Raw genomic sequence first — 20,960 nt, forward strand, 5'->3', positions numbered from 1 at the left:
TAATGATGTCAGAAGACAGTGTTTCAACATCTTATTCAAAGAATTAGGTGTAGTAAGTAGCAGACTATAATTTTTCATTTCTGATCAGAAAAGTTGTCATGATCCTTCATTTCCTTTCCAAGAATAAGTTAAAAATAATTATTAATCTATATTCTATTTTCTTGTTCTTGTCTATAGCAAGAACTCAACACAAAGTGTATAGAAATGGCCAGACTTCTGTTAGAAATATTAAACAAAACCCCATCACTGCCCTTCAAGGTAACTGTACGGTTATAATCAAAATTCAAAAATATAAAAACAGACTGCAAATATTGAAGGCTTTAATATTAAGGGAATGTAATGTTAAGTAACATTACGGTAAGTGTTCCGCAACATAATTTGGAAAATAAGTTTATGAGAGAAGTGATTGAACTTGATGAGGAGATCTGTGTAGTATGGTTTCTGGATCCTTATATTCATTGGCTGGATTCATCACAGCTGCATATATATCACTGTAGGCTCTGCAGACCAGTTCTGTGGACTGTTTTATTATCTGCTCTCTAAAAAACGAAAAAGTTATGTGAACAGAGTGTACAGTAAAGTTACGATCAAGATATTAAATCTATAACAGAATATATGTGGAAGATTTTCCACTATCCAAGATTTTTGGATGCATCACAAGTCCTTTGTTTCAATAGTGAAAATAATCAGCTTAGCGTTTACAACAAAAACGTTTTTTTGTCTCTGTGTACTATACACACGTAAGACCACATATGTGATCTTGATAAGCATGGAATAAGCCTCTTTATTTCTGCAACATGAAAAATTGCAAAAAATGGAATAAACTGCATTTAATTTGCATACATGATCTTTTTACCTGCAATTTGCTGGGACTGCTAATAGAATGTTAATCCTATCAAGCGGTTTTTCCTCAGCTACTATTTTTTTTAAATAAAAAGAATCTACCACCAAAATGTGTTCCTCCCCTTGTGATATCCTACTTCACAACATGGCTCAAATATGAGCAGGTATTGAAAGTTTCCCAGTTCTGTCCAGTGTATTGTTATATTTTACTTTGAACCAAAAACAGTATTAAGATTCTGTCATCTTGTTAATTGCCAGGGCTAGAAATGAATGCTACTGGAAGTAGGAGAGTTTGGAGACTAAAATCATAACACTGTGATTTCCAAAAAATATTTGAACATTTTAAACAATGAATTGGTGTGTTTTTTTTCATTCTACCTGTACATTCAGTTTGCTTTAGTTACCATAACAACTTGTCTATAGTTATGCATATCTACAGTACATAGCTAGATGTAGATTAACTGTACAGTAACTGTAACTTCTGCTATGTCGGTTCACAAACACTGGGAGTTCTCAATGATATCAGGATGATCATGGGTCATAGTCACATCTGGTGTAACATGCAGTAACTTCAGAGAAGACAGCAGAGTTATACCCACTAATGCCATGTCTCAATTTGGCACCAGGTCAGCTGGACTACTGGGATTTGAGAAGTTAAAAGAATCTCAAGACGTATGTTTGTAAGTCTCCAACTATTTTTCAACAAAATTTCCTACTTTTAAATATTTGAACACTAAGCAACAGAATTTATAGCAAATAGGATTAGCAGAAATAAATTATTATTAAACTGTATTTTCTTTTGATAAACTGCTAAGAATCAGGCGTTTGGATTTCCTAAATTTCTTGACTATTACAATACATGAAAATGGATCAGACACAACAGCAAATCCAGAAATCCTGCAAGTACAGGAATACATTCACATTTTCTGGGTAAACAGATAGCAACTCTCTTCTCAGCATATCCTAAAGATGTTAAACTGATGACATGTGAAAATCTTTAAGCAAATATTTTATGAAGCTACTCATCTGGAGCTGGCAAACTGAATTACATAAGATAATATTCAGTTAAAATAATTTGATGGAAAACCAGTTTATCAAAAATATTTCTATTAAGTAATGAACTGCATCAACACCTGAGCCTTTTCAACAACTGGTGTCAGTGGTGCATTTGTCATTAATTATGGCATTTGGATTTCAGATGTCATAACATAATACAATTTTTATCAATACAAACAACTGCATTTACTAAAAATAGCATCTTATTTCAATTTTCAGTTTCTGTTTTCCTACTCAAACTAAAATGGAACTTTATTATAGCCATAACTAAAATATTAATACATAGCTTTCAAATAAAGGAATTTTCTTTATTTGGAAACAAGTACAACAGGATCCACTATAAATATTTTTCCTGGTTATAGCGTTTAAATGTTACAAATCAATTATCAGAATGAATCAATAATACGGCTAATCTCCTGCTACAAACACATGTCCTGCTTTATAGAGACAAACAATCAGCTCTCAGCTCCCAACAGGACAGAACAAGTGTTCAGCACACTGGTGTGGGGCAGATTTATACCCCAGCTTGCCGTCAACTTAGTGTTTGCACAGTCACATCTGGAGTCTGGTATATTACCTTATAATTTGTTGTATTAACAATACATTTTAAAAAATAGGGGTATTTTGTACCCAGTTTTCACATTAGCTATTCTCTGTACAGTTTTCCTGATGTCCTGACATCATCAGGTCTGTCCAGCTATGCTAGCTGTGCTCCACAATCCTTTCTTTTCTCTGAAGAGTGCCACATGTACATCTAGTGATGTCTGCTTGGCAGCCTATATGAAATCTGAGATCACTGAGGTTGTCTCCTGACCCTGTCTGCCATTGCTGTGGTGCTGTTCCTCTGACTCCGGTCACAGCTCCCATCATGAAATTCCTCTGTTGCACAGAGGGTATGTAAGGCACTCTACCAAACATACACAATTTTCTCCAAGAACTGAGGGTGACAGCTATGGCAGGAGCAATCTAGCTGAGACTAGAGAGACTATGAATGTCTGTGGATAGAACATCTCGCTGCACTTCCCCTAAATCTCCTTGTTTCTCCAGGAGATTCCAACTCCCAACTGGGATCCCATGAGAGGGCACCTATATTTATAAGTCTGTGAGACCTCAGCTGGCCTCCTTTTTGGCCTTCTCCAAATACAGGCCAAGCAGGTGGTGAGTAGTGAAAACTGCTGCTGACTGATTAGGAACTGCACACACAATTAGTCTGTACTAAAACATCCTATTATTTTTGTTACTTAGCCTCTAATAAAAAGGCCATTGAGCTGATGGGCATAGAGACTGAAATACTTTACCACCCTTAGAGGTGGGCACTCTGTAAAACGGAGGCACCTCAGCTTGCAGAAGCTTACATTGCCACATGCCAAGTCTCTTAAAAAAAACATTAGGCAGGCAGAACTCCTGTGATACCAAACAAGGAAGAGCAAGCACTAATCAGCAGGATTCACCAACATTGCTAGCAGCAAGAAAGCAGGGGAGGGAAATGCTAATGATTCTTAAACTTTATGGTGGCAAAAATAATTTTTCAGTCATACATACAACCATTTTAATGACAAGACAGTGTCCTGTGTAATGAATACATAAAAATGGACAGTTAATGTTGCTGATACTGCTGACTTCTGTAGTATTAAAATAACAAATTTAATCTCATATTAACAGTTTTTCACATGATACTATATAATCAGTGTATTTTCACAAAGTGCCAAAAATAGTGGCAAGAGACCTTTTGATCACTGTAGCAAATCTAATTTTTTGAATATAAGTGTTATACAATGTCTTCATGAGCTTCATATTTAATTGGAAAGAAATTCTTGGCATATTCTAGCCTTAAGGTGGAGTATGCCCGTATTTGTCATATTTTAAAATATATTCATGAAAACAAGAGGAGAGATACATAATAAAATCCTCACTTTAATACTTCAAAGTAGAAGTCACAAAATTCTGCAAAAAATAATTGCAGCACCACATTAAATGAGACAAGAATATCAATATTCTACAGTACAGTGCAACAAAGCTGTAGGACTCTATAAAGCAGATATAGAAATTGGAATAAAAAAGTCTTCTGTGGGGAATTACATATTTCATATATCTTTGGAAGGCTTATAAAATAACTAAAACAATTTCCAACAGAGACGAGAAACTGACAATGATACAGGGAATATGTTCTAAATCAGTGTTTCTCAAACTGGGATCGCCGCTTGTGTAGGGAAAGCCCCTGGCGGGCCGGGTCGGTTTGTTTACCTGCCCCGTCCGCAGGTCTGGCCGATCGCGGCTCCTACTGGCTGCGGTTCGCCGCTCCAGGCCAATGGGAGCTGCTGGAAACGGCGCGGGCCAAGGGACTTATTGGCCACTGCTTCCAGCAGCCATTGGCCTGCAGCGGCGAACCGCGGCCAGTGGGAGCCGCAATCGGCCGAACCTGAGGACGGGGCAGGTAAACAAACCAGCCCGGCCTGCCAGGGGCTTTCCCTACACAAGCGGCGACCCCAGTTTGAGAAACACAGTTCTAAATATATTAGTGTGATTCATAGGCTCGCCAAGGCCAGAAGGGATCATTGTGTTAATCCAGTCTGCCCTCCACTATAACATAGGCCATAGAACTTCTCCAAAATAATTCCTAGAGCATATCTTTTAGAAAATCATCCAATCTTGATTTTAAAATGGTCAGTGATGGAGAATCCATCACAACCCTTGACAAATTGTTCCAATGGTTAACTACTCTCACCGTTAAAAAATTTATGCCTTATTTCCAATCTGTATTTGTCATGTCAGTGTGTTCATGGACTCCAGAGTAGCTACTTTAGAAAGTTATAAAATTACTCCTTACTAACTACTTGCTCAAGAAAGTGCAACCAAAACAAATTAAAGTAGAACCTAAAAGCATATCTGAATAGCATTTACAACTGAATAATTCCACTTCTAACATACTCTGCTATATTCCACTCAATCTATACCTTTTTAATGTGCAAAAGTACAGAACAAAGAAATTCAGTCAAAACACTTACTTCACAGTAGCACTTAGAAGGAAATTGAGTTGTGGCATTAACAGATTATCAGGAGCAGAGAGGTAACGATCAAACTGAACCTAGAAGAAGTAATAAAAAGTAAGAGCTTGGCAACATACACCACACCAAAGCACCAAGAACATGCTACAGACCACAACATGCAAATTTCTTCTAAAATGCAGTCCTCCTCTGAAAAGTGACTATATTAAAATGGCACCTTCTTACCCAGCCAATTAGCTCCTACACACACACACACACACACACAGTTAGTTGTATTAGCCCTACAGATACAACATAGCTATGAGAGAATTAACTGCTTTTTTTTCTCGCTATTTAGCCAACAACATTAACAACTATGGTGCATTTGCAGAAACACTTTTGCAATCCCACTGAACACAACTGAGTTGCACTGGTGTTAATTAACAGCACAATTTGAGAAAAAAAGGGCTGCGCAGACATAACTGAGGGCAGATTTTAGTCTGCAGAATCTTTATTAATAGTGACAATGCATGAATCAAAATATACAGCATGTCCTACACAACCCCGTTTGAGTTTTTTAAGGCTAGAACTCAGGAAAAAAAATTCTTTTTTCATTTATGAACTCAGCAAGTTTCATATGGAAATCAGTGAATCCAAGTAGCTGTGGAACTCTAAAATGCCATTTGCATAGATAATCACCTTTCCAGTGAACTGTACTTCAAAGGTTTACTGAGAAGATTGACAGTTCATTTATAGCTAGCTGTTGAACTGTGAGATTGCATCTGTGTCATTTAACTTTTGCATGTTGTTTAAGATGAAAAGCATTAACTGATAATTTGTTTTTAAATCTACAGTGTAATGAAACTTAACACCTCCCCAAAACAAAAATCAACTGCAACATATGCTCAGTACCTAACTTTTGAGCTTCACTGAACTACTTGCATAAAATGAAAGGTTTACTTTTCCCTATCATTTATAACTATAATTCCTGTATTTCAAAGCACTGAGGCAAAAGAAATCTCAGTGATTACAACTCATTAGAATTAATATTTGCTCTCAGCAATTCAAAATGTTTCACAGTGTAACATCATTGTAAGCAAAATTTTGTTTCTCAAGACTTAGAAACTTGATAGTCTTACTACCAGTTCACAAATAATTTTGTATTTGTACTACTTCAGTAGATCAAAGGCCCACTATTAGAAACAATTAAAATATTCCAAAACACAGTTTAATGGATTTTTAAATTTCAATATGAGTGTTTCAGAAGAGTGATGGGTTTCTTTTATGTGATGCAAGATTACTGTAGTTCAAAAAGTTATGACTAGGGCTGTCAAGTGATTAAAAAAAATTAATCACGATTAATCGCACTGTTAAACAATAATAGAACACCATTTATTTAAATATTTTTGGATATTTTCTACATTTTCAAATATACTGATTTTAATTACAACACAGAATATAAAGTGTACAGTGCTCACTTTATATTATTTTTATTACAAATATTTGCACTGTAAAAAACAAAAGAAATAATATTTTTCAATTCACCTAATACAAGTACTGTAGTGCAATCTTTATCACGAAAGTTGAACTTAAAAATGTAGAATTATGTACAAAAAATAACTGCACTCAAAAATAAAACAATGTAAAACTTCAGTCCTACTTCTTGTTCAGCCAATTGCTCAAACAAGTTTGTTTACATTTGCAGGAGATAATGCTGCCTGCTTCTTGTTTACAGTGTCACCTGAAAGTAAGAACAGGTGTTCACATGGCACTGTTGTAACTGGTGTCACAAGACATTTATGTGCCAGATGCACTAAAGATTCATATGTCCCTTCAGGCTTCAACCACCATTCCAGAAGACGTGTCCATGCCGATGACAGGTTCTGTTCGATAATGATCCAAAGCGGTGCAGACCAATGCATGTTCATTTTCATTATCTGAGTCAGATGCCACAAGCAGAAGGTTGATTTTCTTTTCTGGTGGTTCAGGTTCTGAAGTTACCGCATCAGACTGTTGCTCTTTTAACTCTTCTGAAAGCATGCTCCACACCTCTTCCCTCTCAGATTTTGGAAGGCACTTCAGATTCTTAAATCTTGGGTCGAGTGCTGTGGCCATCTTTAGAAATCTCACATTGGTACCTTCTTTGTGTTTTGTCAAATCTGTAGTGAAAGCATTCTTAAAATGAACAACATGTGCTGGGTGATCATCCAAGACTGCTATAACATGAAATATTATGGCAGAATGCGGGTAAAACAGGGCAGGAGACATGAAATTCTCTCCCAAGCAGTTCAGCCAAAATTTAATTAACTTTTTTTATTATTATTTATTAAACGAGGGCCATCAGCATGGAAGCATGTCCTCTGGAATGATGTCCGAAGCATGAAGGGGCATACAAATGTTTAGTATATGTGGCACATAAATACCTTGCCATGCTGGCTACAAACATGCCATGTGAAAGCCTGTTCTCACTTTCTGGTGACATAGTAAATAAGAAGTGGGCAGCATTACCTTCTGTAAATGTAAACACACTTGTTTTTCTGAGTGATTGGCTGAACAAGAAGTAGGACTGAGTGGACTTGGAGGCTCTAAAGTTTTATGTTCTTTTGTTTTTGAGTGCAGTTATGTAACAAAAAATCTACGTTTGTAAGTTATACTTTCATGATAAAGAGATTGCATTACAGTACTTGTATGAGGTGAATTGAAACATACTATTTTTTTATCATTTTTACATTGCAAATATTTGTAATCAAAAATAATAATATAAAGTGAGCACTGTATACTTTGAATTCTGTGTTGTAATTGAAATCTATTTATTTGAAAATGTAGAAAAACAACCAAAAATATTTAATACATTTCAATTGGTATTTTATTGTTTAACAGTCTGATTAAAAGTGTGATTAATCGTGATTAATTTTTTTGAGTTAATTGTGTGAGTTAACTGCGATTAATTGACAGCCCTAGTTATGACCCAACACAACATTACAAAATTTCTTTGTGACATGATTGCTATGGGAAACAGTTGAAAAATATTTTGAATTCTTCAAATCTTTGAATTAGTTTTGTAATAACACACATTACCATCTGTATCAAAATACCCCATTTTATTCTTGAATAATTTCTGAATAAGATAAATGTTCATTTTTCTTTTCTAAACAGTATAATTGATTTGTTAAGACCTACAGCTAGATGAAAACATAGTTAAAGGGTCACAGGACGAAAACCAAATGCACAATTTGGCTTAATTCTATTAAAAGTTCCTTCTCTCATAGTATATACCTACAACTTTAATTCAGTATATTATGCATGGTTTTTAGAATGTTTTTTACCTCTTAAAGTCTGTTGAATGGATTGAAAATGTTTATAGAAGAAATACAGATATTAAGCTCCAAAAACAAAACACAGATTTTTAGATAAATATTTTTGCCTTATAACTTGGACACTATTCCTTTAAAAGTCATAGCAACAACACAGCTCAACATGAAATTGCAAAAAGCTCACCATTGCAGCCTTCAGTGACACTGAATCCAAGCTAGGCAAGTTTGCCAGGGGCCCCTAAAAATAGGTAATCAAATAAAGCAGCCTTTTAAACAAGTGGATAAAATGTGAAAATAATCCTAGATTAAGATTTTATTGTAATCCAACACTAGATTGTAAACTCTTTGGGGCAGGGACCATGTCTGGCTACCTGTTATGACTATCAACAACTACACCTGTAGGTACAGGAAAGCAGTAAGTAATACATTCACTAAAACAGGCCATTTATCATTTCCTATCACTTCTTTAAATTAAAAATAACTAAAACTGAGCTCCTCATCTGTCCTCCCAACCACTTCCTCCTCCCTTTTCATTACTACAGACAACATCATTACAGTCTCCACCGTTTTGCTGTATTATAAATTGTTTCATGGAATCAGTATAATCTAGAACAGAGTTTGAAAATAGGCTTAGAATAGGAATTGGCCTCTGTTGACCAAAAAATCAAATTTAGCATCTTAATGGGGATTGCCACGTTTAAAAATGCTTGTTTAACATTATTTCCCCATTATGTTGGGGCATTCACACACATACACACTATCACTCTCTCTACTGGTTTAGGAAACAAGAACCCTAAATCTAGGTATCCTCCTCTACAGAACAATACACTACCCTCTCTCCAAACACATGCTTAATTTATCACCTTTAATCATGGGAACCTATTTGGAGAATTTTGAGTTCACTGAAGTTAAAAGATAAAGGACAAAAATCTAGCTGAAGAGAAAAAGGAATTTAATAATACCTGTAGTATAACAAATAAGCTATATAAAAAGATGAGTGGACAGGAGCTAAGATTGCAGGTTTTCAAGAGATAGTAAAAACTTATTTTTGTCACACTAGTTCTGACTGTCTTGAAGTTAGGATAGCCACAACAGAAAATAGATAGCATCACAGTTTCAGGCAAAACAAAGTACTCCATTGGCTGCTGAAAAAGTAAATTCTTACCTGCTCTGGTTTGTGCTGCTGCACAGATTTGTATATGCAACTTAGACCAGCTCTAGTTAATACACAGGAGGCTTGTTCATTTATTAGCGTATCCAAGTGTGCTTCAATCTGAAATTTGGAGGGGAAGAAATAGTTAAAAGAAACAAATAAAAGTTGTTCTTAAATTACAAAGTGACAGTTTAGTAGTCATCCAGAAAATCAACTCAGAATAAAAGGAGAATGAGCACCTAAGAATTCAAATCACATGCACTACGGAAAACCAAGAATAAAAAGTGACAATGTGGTTTATACCTTTTAAAAAGATTTAATTTGCAAAGCCAATTTGGATCTTGATTATTTTGCATTACCAGGGAACTCAGTGAAGCAAGATGTTTTGACAAAAGCTGAGGTCCCAATCCTGCAGTAAGCTCCACGCAGGCAGACCCTGTGCACAGATGAAACCCCACTAACTTCAGTGGGGCTTGGACACATGGGTCTGCCCACATTGTAATACTGTGGCCTAAATGCTCAAATCTGAAAAATCCATAGCCATAAAAGACAAATACTAATGCTTTAAAATTAAAACTTCAAAAAGTTATAGTAAAATATCAAAATTAGAATGATATAATGCATTGCAACTACATGAAAGAAATAATCAAATTCTTGTTGAAAATGCTGAAGAGTGCAAGACAAGATCAAACAAAAAATAAAATGAAACCATTAAGATTTCATGAAGAGAATAAAACTGAAACCTAAACCATGTTAGGCAATCAGTACAGGATTCAAAAGGCATAATTGAATTTATTTTAAAGAAAGAGAAAGTTAGCTACAAGCACCTATTCAAAAATTAGGCAATGAAGAGCTGTATAACTGTCAGCTCTGCTTTTATCATCTTCAGAAAAAGCTTCCTTATTACCTCTGAGATATCAAAAATGCCATATATTCATAAAATCATTTAACAATTTTTGTACAACTGCAACTTTGCTAGAGATAAAAACAAAGAACCCAAATCTAGTCAATTCAACCCAAAGGAGCAGCAATTTTCTTCTTCAGGTTTGAGTGGCCTTACAAAGATGTGAAGAAATATACTTTTTTTAATACATCATCCTCCATTTGCTTTTTCTCTCTCCTGGTCTACACAAGAAACAAAAACTTCTATTACAGCACAAAGAGTCCAATTTAATTTAATAGATATAGCAGATACAGAACCTTTATTAGGTATCCTACAAAACTTTGATATCTCAAGAGAAGAATCATCATTTTCTAATGAATTTATGGAAACTAGAATATAATAAAATACATCTTTTCCTCCTGATCTCTAAGGAAAGGCTAGTATTTGAAAATGGTGATTTCAATAATTTTCAAAGGTCTCTATTTTCCTATTCAGTAAATTATTCTTGATGAATACCCCCAATAAATGTTTCTGTTCTATACTAGTCTATCTCAAAATCAGTAACCTTCTTTTGCATGACCTCAAGACATCCCTTCCAATTTAGATCTAACTGTGAAATGTTTACAGAAAGTGAATGCGGGTTAGCAGCAAACATTTCCCACCTAGTCTCTAGATTTTGAATCGCAGAATAAATGGATTCCAGAAGTATCTTAAAAACACCACATTAGTAGTTTGGTTTTAGACAATCTGAATTTTTTTAATTAGTTAAATGGCCAGCTTCAAGTGCCAGAGTTTCTATTGCTAATGACATAGTGGTGATACTAAAGAGGGGTAAGAGATAACCTCCACAACGCTCTGAAATATTACAGGAGAGTCACTAATTAAAAACATGTCCAGAGAAACCCCTTGTAATTGTGCTTTATGTTGGGAAACATTTTAAAGAAAGACATGGGATGCAGTGCAGAGTTGCGGGCATAAGTAATCTATACATCTGAAAATGGATTGTGCCAAACGTGCCCCAAAATTAACAATCCAAAAAGCATGTATTTTAATGTCTTAGTGAACTGTGGATAGTGTTAACATTACTTATTAACTTCAAAATATTACAATATGTAAAATATTGTTTTGGCATGTTAAGTAAAAACAAGCACTAGGGAAAAAACTTAACATCTAATCCTACCATGGATATATCCCCATGTTCAGGGAAACAGAATTTGATTATTCATAATCATAGTTTAAGGCCAGAAAGGGTCACCAGATTGTCTAGTCTGACTGCCTGTATATCACAGGCCACCAGCACCTGCTCACTAAACTAAAAAAATCAAAATTAGATCAAAATATTACAGCCCACAGAAGACTAGACTATTATACACCACAGACAGAGACTAGGAGGGACTGAGGTGCACCAGTGCCCAATTTCCCCCACAGGGAAATGATTAAGTGAGCTATACCCACATAGTCCTGGCAAATGATCCACATCCATATGCTGCAGAAGATGATGAAAACCCCTCAAGTCACTGCCAATCTGACCTGGGGAAAAACTGCTTCCTGACCCTACATATGGCGACCAGTTAAATCCTGAGCATGAGAGCAAGAATCAACCAGCCAAGCACCTGAAAGAGAGAATGCTTGGTGCCAACTCAGAGCCCTGGCTCTCCCTGTCCAATCTCCAGCCATAGTCATCCCTGATGCTTCAGAGTAAGGAGATAAAAAAAACTTCACTGACTGATGATCATACTTTGATCATTACTCCTGGGGGAATTGTATGCCAAAAAGTTAAAAATTCTGCATCAAAAAATTAAAAATTCTGTGCACAATATTTTAAAATTCAGCATATTTTATTTGTCAAAATATCACAATATAATCACACCAGTTTCAATTATTTTGGTAATTTATTTCAAAATACCTGTCAGCAAATATGTCTAACAATACAGACGACAAAAAAGATTTAGGAATTTTTTTTTTCTTTTGACAAATAGATTCTTTAGTAGGCATATTAATACAGAACTCTTAGGGCCTGTCTACATTACCCGCTGGATTGACGGGCAGTGATCGATCCATCGGGGGTCGATTTATCGCAGCTAGTCTAGATGCGATAAATCAACTGCCAAGGGCTCTCCCGTCGACTCCGGTACTCCACCGGAGCAAGAGGTGCAGGCGAAGTCAACGGAGGAGCGTCAGCTGTTGACTTATCACACAGCGAAGACACGGCGGTAAGTATTTCTAAGTACATCGACTTCAGCTATGTTATTCATGTAGCTGAAATTGCGTAAATTAGATCAATCCTTCCCCCCCCCACACACACACAATGTAGACCAGGCTTTAGTAATAATTCATTTAAACTACAATACAGAACCGTATTACCCGCACCCCTCAGAAGCAGTGGAAAGGCTTGGGGGAGTCAGAGGCAACTGAAGAATGAGAGAGAGGGAAGTAAATTGCTGGGAAGGTGCCTGGGTGTGAACTTGGAGGGTTATTGGGTATGGATGGGAGAAGTAAGGAATGGGTATTCTGGGGGGGGGAGGGAGGGGGGCAGGGAGGGATTGCTAGGGAGCTTCCTTCATGCACACCCTGGCTGATCCCTAGCCTCTCCCATTCAGTCAGCCACATATGCCCCTGTCCCCATGTGTCCCTGCACCACATGTTCTTGCACCCCCGTCCACATCTCTCCACCCCCACTCAGACACCCCTCCCTCCATCCCCTCCCTGTCCCATGTGTCTTTGTGCCCCCACTCAGTCGCCTCCCTTCTCCCATGTGTCCCTGCACCCCCTCAGCCAACCTCCTCCACCCATCTCCATGTGTCTATGTGCCCCCACTCAGCCACTCCCTTCTCCCATCTGGTCCTGCACCTCCCCCACATCCCCATGTGTCCCTGTGCCCCCACTCAGCCACCCCCTTCTCCCATGTGGCCCTGCACTCCTCCCTTCCCCCTGTGGCCCTGAGCCTCCACTCCCATTCAGCCTCTGCCCCACTGGGGCAGTCTGTCCTGCCCCACTAGCCCTTATGAGCCTCTGTCTGTGACCCCCCAGCAACCCTACGCTGTCTGTCTCCCCATATCCCCAGTCTCCTGACTTGGCTTGACAGGTGCTGTGAAGAAAGCACTGCAGACTCTCTCTCTTCCCTAGCTGACTGGAAGTGGGCAAAAGGCAGAACTGCAGCAACTTTCCGGCAAAGCTATTTTCTGCAAAAAAATTAAAAATATGTGTGGCGCATTATGCATGCATGCAGTGGCGCAGAATTCCCCCAGGAGTAGATCATTAGGGATGTTGCATATTGGTGTTTACACTTCCATTTGTTTTAACTATATCAGATCGCTTGTCTTAAAAAAATGAGTGACTGGAATAAACAATACTTTCACTTATATTGGTTTACTTTCGGATAAAAAACCATAGGTCAAAATTTTCAAACCTGGGTGCCTGAAATGTGGCTCCTAAAATCAATATTTAGGTGCCTAAATAAAAGAGGTGTAATTTTCAAAGATACTATGTACTTTCAGCTGTCACTGAAATCAGTGGAAGTGGGGCTCCTCAGCATCTATGAAAATAATGCCTCATTTAGGTGCATATGGATTTAGAAGCCTAACTTTAGGCACCCATGTTTTAAAATGTTGGTTATGTCTGCTATTCACAGCTATAAAACAATATACGATAAACTTTCTACTTATTGTTGACACTTACCTGAAATTGTAACATTTCCAGACGTTTGTCAGTGAATTCAAAGAGAGCCAGGGTAGTCTTCATCATATATAGTGAATTTACCATGAAGGTTGCCATGTCAGCTGTGCCTAAATTACTAGCAGACACAGTACATAGCTGTAATAATGGATCTAGCACACAAGACAGAACCTAAAAGGGAAATATGAACAAGAGGAAAAAAATGTTTAATGAGACTTTAGACTTGCGGGGTAGTGGCCATTTTGCCTTTATCATCTATTTATTTCCCAAAACAAAATTTAAAAAAAATGAGAGGTCCCCTATTGAGATCTAATGAAAATAGCTCTTGACCAGCTGGTGATGAGCTACCAGACTAGCGGTGTGGTATAAGAACCTGAAAGGAACAGATTTTACCCTACCAGGAGATGGAGCAACTCAGAAGAGAAGATTGGTGGTTCACAGAATCATAAAAATGTATAGGTGGGAGGGGCCTCAAGAGGTCATCTAGTCCATCCGCTCACACTGGGGCAGGACCAAGCATATATGCATAGTATATGTGTATATATATATGTAATTTTAAATAAATAATTATCAATGGGATAATAGAATGTGGATATTGTAATAGGACATTCCATGCTGTAATATAACTGTCCATTTTATTAGCCACAGTCTTATCAGTATTAAAATCTGGGGGGGCGGGAGGAAGCCTATAAACAATTGCAGACAAAAACCGTAAGAACATAAGAATGGCCATACTGGGTCAGACCAAAGGTCCATCTAGCGCGGTATCCTGTCTTCCAACAGTGGCCAATGCCTGGTACCCCAGAGGGAATGAACAGAGCAGGTAATCATCAAGTGATCTATCCCCTGTCACCCATTCCCAGCTTCTGGCAAACCAAATTCATGCCTCTTCAGTATTTTTTATATTGAGACCAAATTATGTGCATATTTCTCTGTGTTCAAATGAACTCTACAAACTATACCTGGACAAAGTCAGCTTGACGCGCATCCAAAGGCACAACAGATGAGTCATGGGATGCCAGAACCTCACGTAGCAATGTGAGTGTTTGATTCAGTGCAGAGCTTGGGCCAAGATCCGGTGGTGGGAGTTCAACCTAGACAACAGATAGTTTATTCCCTACTTGTGTTATATTCACAGGAAATAATAAGCAGTATGTATCCATGTTACTAGGTACCAATCAGCTACTGGTAATGTCACACACAGTCAAGCAGAGATGGAGTTCAATATTTTGACACTGGACAGATCTATAACTTGTTCCAAAATATACTTGCCTATGACACCCAGCGTTACAATATCACTTATTACTTACTGACAGTAAACAAAACCAACCTTCCCCTAACATCTCAGTCATATCTAGCATTAAACTTAGTATTCAGCAACGTGCATCATGGGTGCTTCAAGAAATTGGCAAAATTAAAATCTGTAGTGGCTTGTAAAATGGAGAAGAAAAGTAATATAAACTTAAGTCCTTTTATTGAAGTTCGGAGTGCTGGAAGTCAGTCAATAGCCCATCATGCTATTTATACAGCTCTTCATAATGGACAAATAATTTAGACACCTTGTACAGTTTCCAGGGAAGAAAAGTAATCAGAGGAACAGAGGCTATCAAGTGGACAAAATTCTGCAATGAGTGCGCTACAAGTTCCCCACAGAAGCTGGGATAACAGAACTTTCTTAAATAAAATCAGAACCAAAAAGGGGGAGTATTCTGGTTAAGAAAGGACAATTTTCCTCTCCCTTGGATCTTGCACATAAGCTTTCATAATTTGTACATTTAGGAAACATTTAAGGCACTGTGAATATCTACCTGCTATTGGTAACAGGCTGAACAAATAGAAAACTTAGATCACATTCTTCTTGATAGAGTATAGCCCAAATGTTCTTCCACTTTAGCTTTCCAACTGAAATTATAATGAAATGTATAGGGATTCTATGACTTACCAATGGAAACCTAAACTACATTCAGGGGACTCATCCATCTTTCAACTTAATCTTGACTTTCTGACAGCTTTATACAGAATACTTTTCTGGTGATAAGGGAACACCACCAGTAATGGTATTAATGTGGACCAGTTCAGACCACATCACAAAACTATTCCATTTGAAAATGCAAGCCTTTCTGGTAGATGGCTTTGGAAAGACCAGCAGAGGACATGAGCCATCTACTCAGAGACATCATGTCTAAGGAGCTCTATACTGGATGTGTGCGATGGAAACTACAAGACCCATTGAGGTAATGGAATTCAGTATTCAAAATTCTATCTCAATGTTGGCAGTTAGTTCTGGAGCTTCCCACTGTTTGAGTGGAGAGATTTCAATCTCTAATCTGGAAAATGAGTTTGGGGATGAGCCATACATCCAGAGCACTTACTTATTCCAAACGTCTGCTCTGTAACATTGGAACTTTAGAGTCATTTATTTGAACTCAGTAATTCCAGCATCCTGATAGTGACCCAATAGATAAGGGAAGACATATACTGTACTAAAAAGTATAATAGTGTTATCTGAAATTCAAGGGGCAATGTGTCCAAACAGGAATTCAAGCACATGTTTCCACTGATAGGTCCAGACAGGCATTCCAGTACAAGGCTGCATTGTCTACCACAGGGCTTGTAGATATGGGAGCAACGAAGAGCCAAAACACCTCATATGAGCCAATTAGGCCAGAAATATTGATGATGTCTTGAGATATCAAGAAACATCCCAACTAGCTGCTAATTAAATGGTGCTTGACCCACACCACCTACCTACCTACAATCTTGGAGCCTAGGTCATACACACACACTGATGTAGTAATCTTAGGAAGAGGCAGAACATTGACTGAGGACATCAGTATGGCTTGAAATCCACACTAGAAGACCCCAGCACTAACAATCCTTTCTGAGATAATCAGAAGGCAAGGATGCTAACTGCACTGACAGAAGCAGCCTGTGCCTCTTCTTAGTAATCACAACTCTGTTCAGGGCATGAGAAAGTCATTCACATAAAGGTCAGCAAAATATGTTGGGTGATGCAAGTGTCAACATCCTTGCTAGAAGGTGGGAGTGCCTGTATGAACTAGTGCCACAGAATCTTCCCACTACCGTGGGTCAAGGGAACACACACTGGCAAGTGCAGAGTTGAGGAGAATGTGTCAAAGCTTATACAGTGCAAAAGCATCACAGTTGTAGGACTTCAGGCATTTAAAACCAAACAATGAATGTGCAGGGAACACCAGAAACCACACAATATGAGGGCTCAAACTACTAAAGGTGCCCAAATTCTAATGACAACAGTCCAGAAATCCAATAAGCCAAGGATATGCCAATACTCCCAAGGAGCTTGCTTACTTCATTTCAACAGTGCAAATACCACCAGCCACGTGAGACTCTAATGCTGATATCCTGAGGGCTCTGAGCAGCCATGTTATTCTGGTACTAAACCACAAGAATAGCAGAGGAAGAATCCAAAATTCCTAGACTTTTGATCTGCCAGCACAGAGCAAACAGAGGCATAAAGAAGGATGCATAGAGATTGAATAACTCTGACTATGGTTCTAAACTGCTCCACCAGCACTGATACACTGAATTCAAGAAGGCATGGAGAAGACCGATGCTGAACAGTTTCTTCAGGATAGGAATCCTGTGGGAGTGCAAGAAAGGTCCCCTGGCAACACATTATTCTGACAGTGCTGATGCGCTGAACCCAGGAGGCCCTGGGAAAGTCCTTTTGTTCAACCAATCTGTTGGCTCTGACATACAAAAGCCAAGGCAGCATAGGAAAGACTCCCTGACACTGAGCTCCTGTATAGACTCTTGTCCTTAGGAGGCATTCTTTGGTATTTAGTGGGGATGGAAAGACCCACACAACTGATGCACTGTGGAGAAGATCCCTTGCTACCAAACTTTGCCATAGGTGTCAATGCTTCAAGCCTGGTCTGGGGAACCAAGACAACTTCCCAGTGCCTATACTCTCCACAGGTCAAGATTTACTTATCTTCAGGCACCAAGCTGAGGATCTACATGTGTTACTGATGTACAGTATTACAGCTCCTGAGAAGCCAAATCAGAAGCCTGAACAGAAGCAGGAAAGAAACAGAAAAAAGATTCCAGCAAGAACTGAAACTGTGTTGGTTGAATCTGCTGGGAACTTTTATTGGCTGACCACAGAACTGGAGCCTCAGAGACACTGGAAGTATGCTCACTACTGCAGTGCTCTTGAACAAGCCCACATGTGCTACATAGGATCAAAAATCTTAAGAGCTAGGCGTTTTCCATCATAACTTATACTGAATTCATGAGGATCAAAGAGCGAGAATCCTGAACTCATGGTATCTTGAGAAAAACACACTTTGGTAGCTCTATGTACTAGTGACACTTTTTACTTACTAATATAATGTGGGGCACATCAGTACTCAAGATCAAGAATTGCTCAAATGTGATTCTGTTCTCTCCACAGACTACTAGACATAGAATGTAGATCTATCAAAGCAGGAAGCACTGCATCCATATTGTGAGACTCGACATTTCAGTTTAATCTAGACAGTCATTCTGCATTATTTACCTCACTATAGCAAAAGTACATTTCCAATTCAGCATTCGCAAGTGGTGTAAAAGAGCCCTAAGTCAAATTTATAGAGCATAGGCAGGAATAAATGGTCTAATCATCTGGATTCAGCATGTGAACAGTAACTAACAAAAATTGAAAGGTCCTTTAGAAAGAAAGCAGTTCCAGGAATCTAAACAGCAATTTATTTAAAATCTCCAGATAAATAGTTTAAGACTTCGGGTACGTCTTCACTACCTGACGTATCGGCGGGTAGCAATCGATTTATCTGAGATCAATATATCGATCCCCGAACGAACTCACCATCGACTCCGGAACTCCACCAGAGCGAGCGGCGGTAGCGCAGTCGACGGGGGAGCCGCGGCTGTCGATCCCACACCGTGTGGACCCCAGGTAATTCGATCCAAGATACTTCAACTTCAGCTACGCGAATAGCTATTCGCGTAGCTGAAGTTGAAGTATCTTGGCTCGATCCCCCCCCCAGTGTAGACCCCAGACAATCACAAATAAATTAAGCTATCCAGGGACTATTATAATCAAAATTATATTTTAACCACATCAGATTTATTTCTAGTTCTCAAACAAAAACAGTCTAAATAAAAAAGGGTTCATTTGGATTACAAAAAATAAGTTTAGTAATTACTTACTGGTATTCCTAAAACATTTTTAAAGTGATTTTTAATTGCTTTATACATTATTTTTATTTCATTTATATCCTTAATCGATATTCAATATCCTCTGAAACAGGCGTAACAATCAAAAGACTTAAGATCTTATAGTAGTTCCTTTAAAATAATTAATTCCAGCAATAATGAAGAAATAGAGGAAATTGTTTAACAATCTAGAAACAATAAAACAATAAGCACATTTTACTTTTACAAACAAGTATTCTCAAGTGGGCCTGCCAGGTGATCTGCACTGAATCCTGAGCAAATGGCATACTGTAAACTCAACAGACTGCTTTCTAGTGCTATAATCTTTCCTGAAAACCATAATGTTTTCAGAAACAGTTTCAGTGTGCTGGTACATGCACATAAGCACAATCCAATGAACTGGTAAAAAGGTAGGGGATGCTCCTACACACACTTTGAAGCACATTTATAAAAAACTGGATGATTAAAAACATAATCCTGTAATTCCCTCCTAATTACAATAAAAAAAAAAAAAAGACATTTGCCACTAACTTAAAATCAACAAAAGGCTCCAGTATAAATGTTTAGCTGATTGTCTGCATGTTTAAACTTTTGCAGAGGTACTGAAAATTAGTTACGACTAAACAAAGCACTTTATTTTATGGAAATTATTTTGAGTATACAGTTATGTCATCAATTTTGCATTTTTTTAAATCAATGTAGAATTGATTTGAATCACAGGAAATGCTACACTGGATCAGACCAGTGGTCCATGTATGAGATGCACGTTGTATTAATTTAAATGGAATATATGGGCCAAAGGTGTTAACATTATCCAGCCGCTGTCCAACATTAAATTGTTAAACAAGGTCCAGGGTTTGGTATACAGAGACCTCAGCTCTCTTAATGCCATGGCAAACACTCCCTTAAAAAACCTTTTAACTTTGTATTAAAAGGAGGAAAACCAGTTAAAGCATTTTAAATTTAAATAATTAGGTAAGGCTTTCATTTAACAACATCCCTTATCCTTTAGCTGGAGTTTTTAGAAAGAACCCCTCCCCCCCCCCTCACTGACAGTCTCACATGGTAACAAAGATGGTAATATCTGTCCTTCTGGTGAAAAGAGAAGCAGCAGCTAGCTGAGATGGACTGGAGCTGCTGCTGCTGTTAAAGTCTAATCCCATTTCATTCCAGATGGTGTTTGGGATTCAGCTAGAGCATAGAGATGGTGGTAACATCTGGGTCCCTCTTTCTGGCCCAGTTTGGTCAGGACATCTCTCAGGATCAGGGTGACGAAGGCCCAGAGTCCCAGGAGATGGTGGGAGTGACAGCCATGGTGGTGAAGCTCCCTCATAGCCAATTTCTCTCCCCAAGTCTCTTTCTTTCAGGACCCACAAAGGGAATAGTGAGAAATATAGTCCACCCCCTCATCATTTTGTCCACCAATTAGGCCTAGTTTCTGACACACCAATTTTGGTTCACTGATTTCTGGTCTACATTTTCCTTGTTTACCAAGCATGGTGTTAACACAGTTCTTAAGTTATATCAGTAGGCCTTTTTGTTTGGACTAGTACAGTCTGTCTCCCTTTCTTGTCTTTTCCCATAAGTATCTTATGAACTTTTACGTACAGTTGATCCCACAATTAGGGTAAATTACTGGGCCCAATTATCACAACAGGAAACCGAACCAGATGACTCAGAGGAATGTGAAAAACACCCTGGAGGGACAATTATGGAATAACCTGCCAATAAAGGGAGTCTTCTCCTAACATGAGGCAGTTAGCAGTTGGTTTAACCCCATTAACCATTTTTAACACTTTTAATTCCTTTAACCCTTAACAATATTTTATTTGTATATATTACCATATGAATAT

The 20,960-nt window shown here is 38.0% G+C and overlaps 1 protein-coding gene across 2 annotated transcripts in view; it reads right to left on the minus strand.

The window, feature by feature from the left end:
* Positions 1–303: 303 nt before the first annotated feature.
* The window catches only part of COG6 (component of oligomeric golgi complex 6), a 93,621-nt gene continuing 72,964 nt past the window's right edge, over positions 304–20,960 (minus strand). For both annotated transcript variants that reach the window (XM_054015230.1, XM_054015229.1), the window contains exons 14-19: positions 14,871–15,002; positions 13,912–14,079; positions 9,363–9,470; positions 8,382–8,435; positions 4,905–4,984; positions 304–539 (exon numbers count right to left, since the gene is read on the minus strand). In XM_054015230.1, coding sequence (XP_053871205.1) covers positions 392–539; positions 4,905–4,984; positions 8,382–8,435; positions 9,363–9,470; positions 13,912–14,079; positions 14,871–15,002 — 690 coding nt within the window. In that variant the 3' untranslated portion in view covers positions 304–391. The remainder of the gene's footprint in view (positions 540–4,904; positions 4,985–8,381; positions 8,436–9,362; positions 9,471–13,911; positions 14,080–14,870; positions 15,003–20,960) is intronic.

This window comes from Malaclemys terrapin, chromosome 1 (assembly GCF_027887155.1).
Source record: "Malaclemys terrapin pileata isolate rMalTer1 chromosome 1, rMalTer1.hap1, whole genome shotgun sequence".
Taxonomy (NCBI): domain Eukaryota; kingdom Metazoa; phylum Chordata; order Testudines; family Emydidae; genus Malaclemys; species Malaclemys terrapin.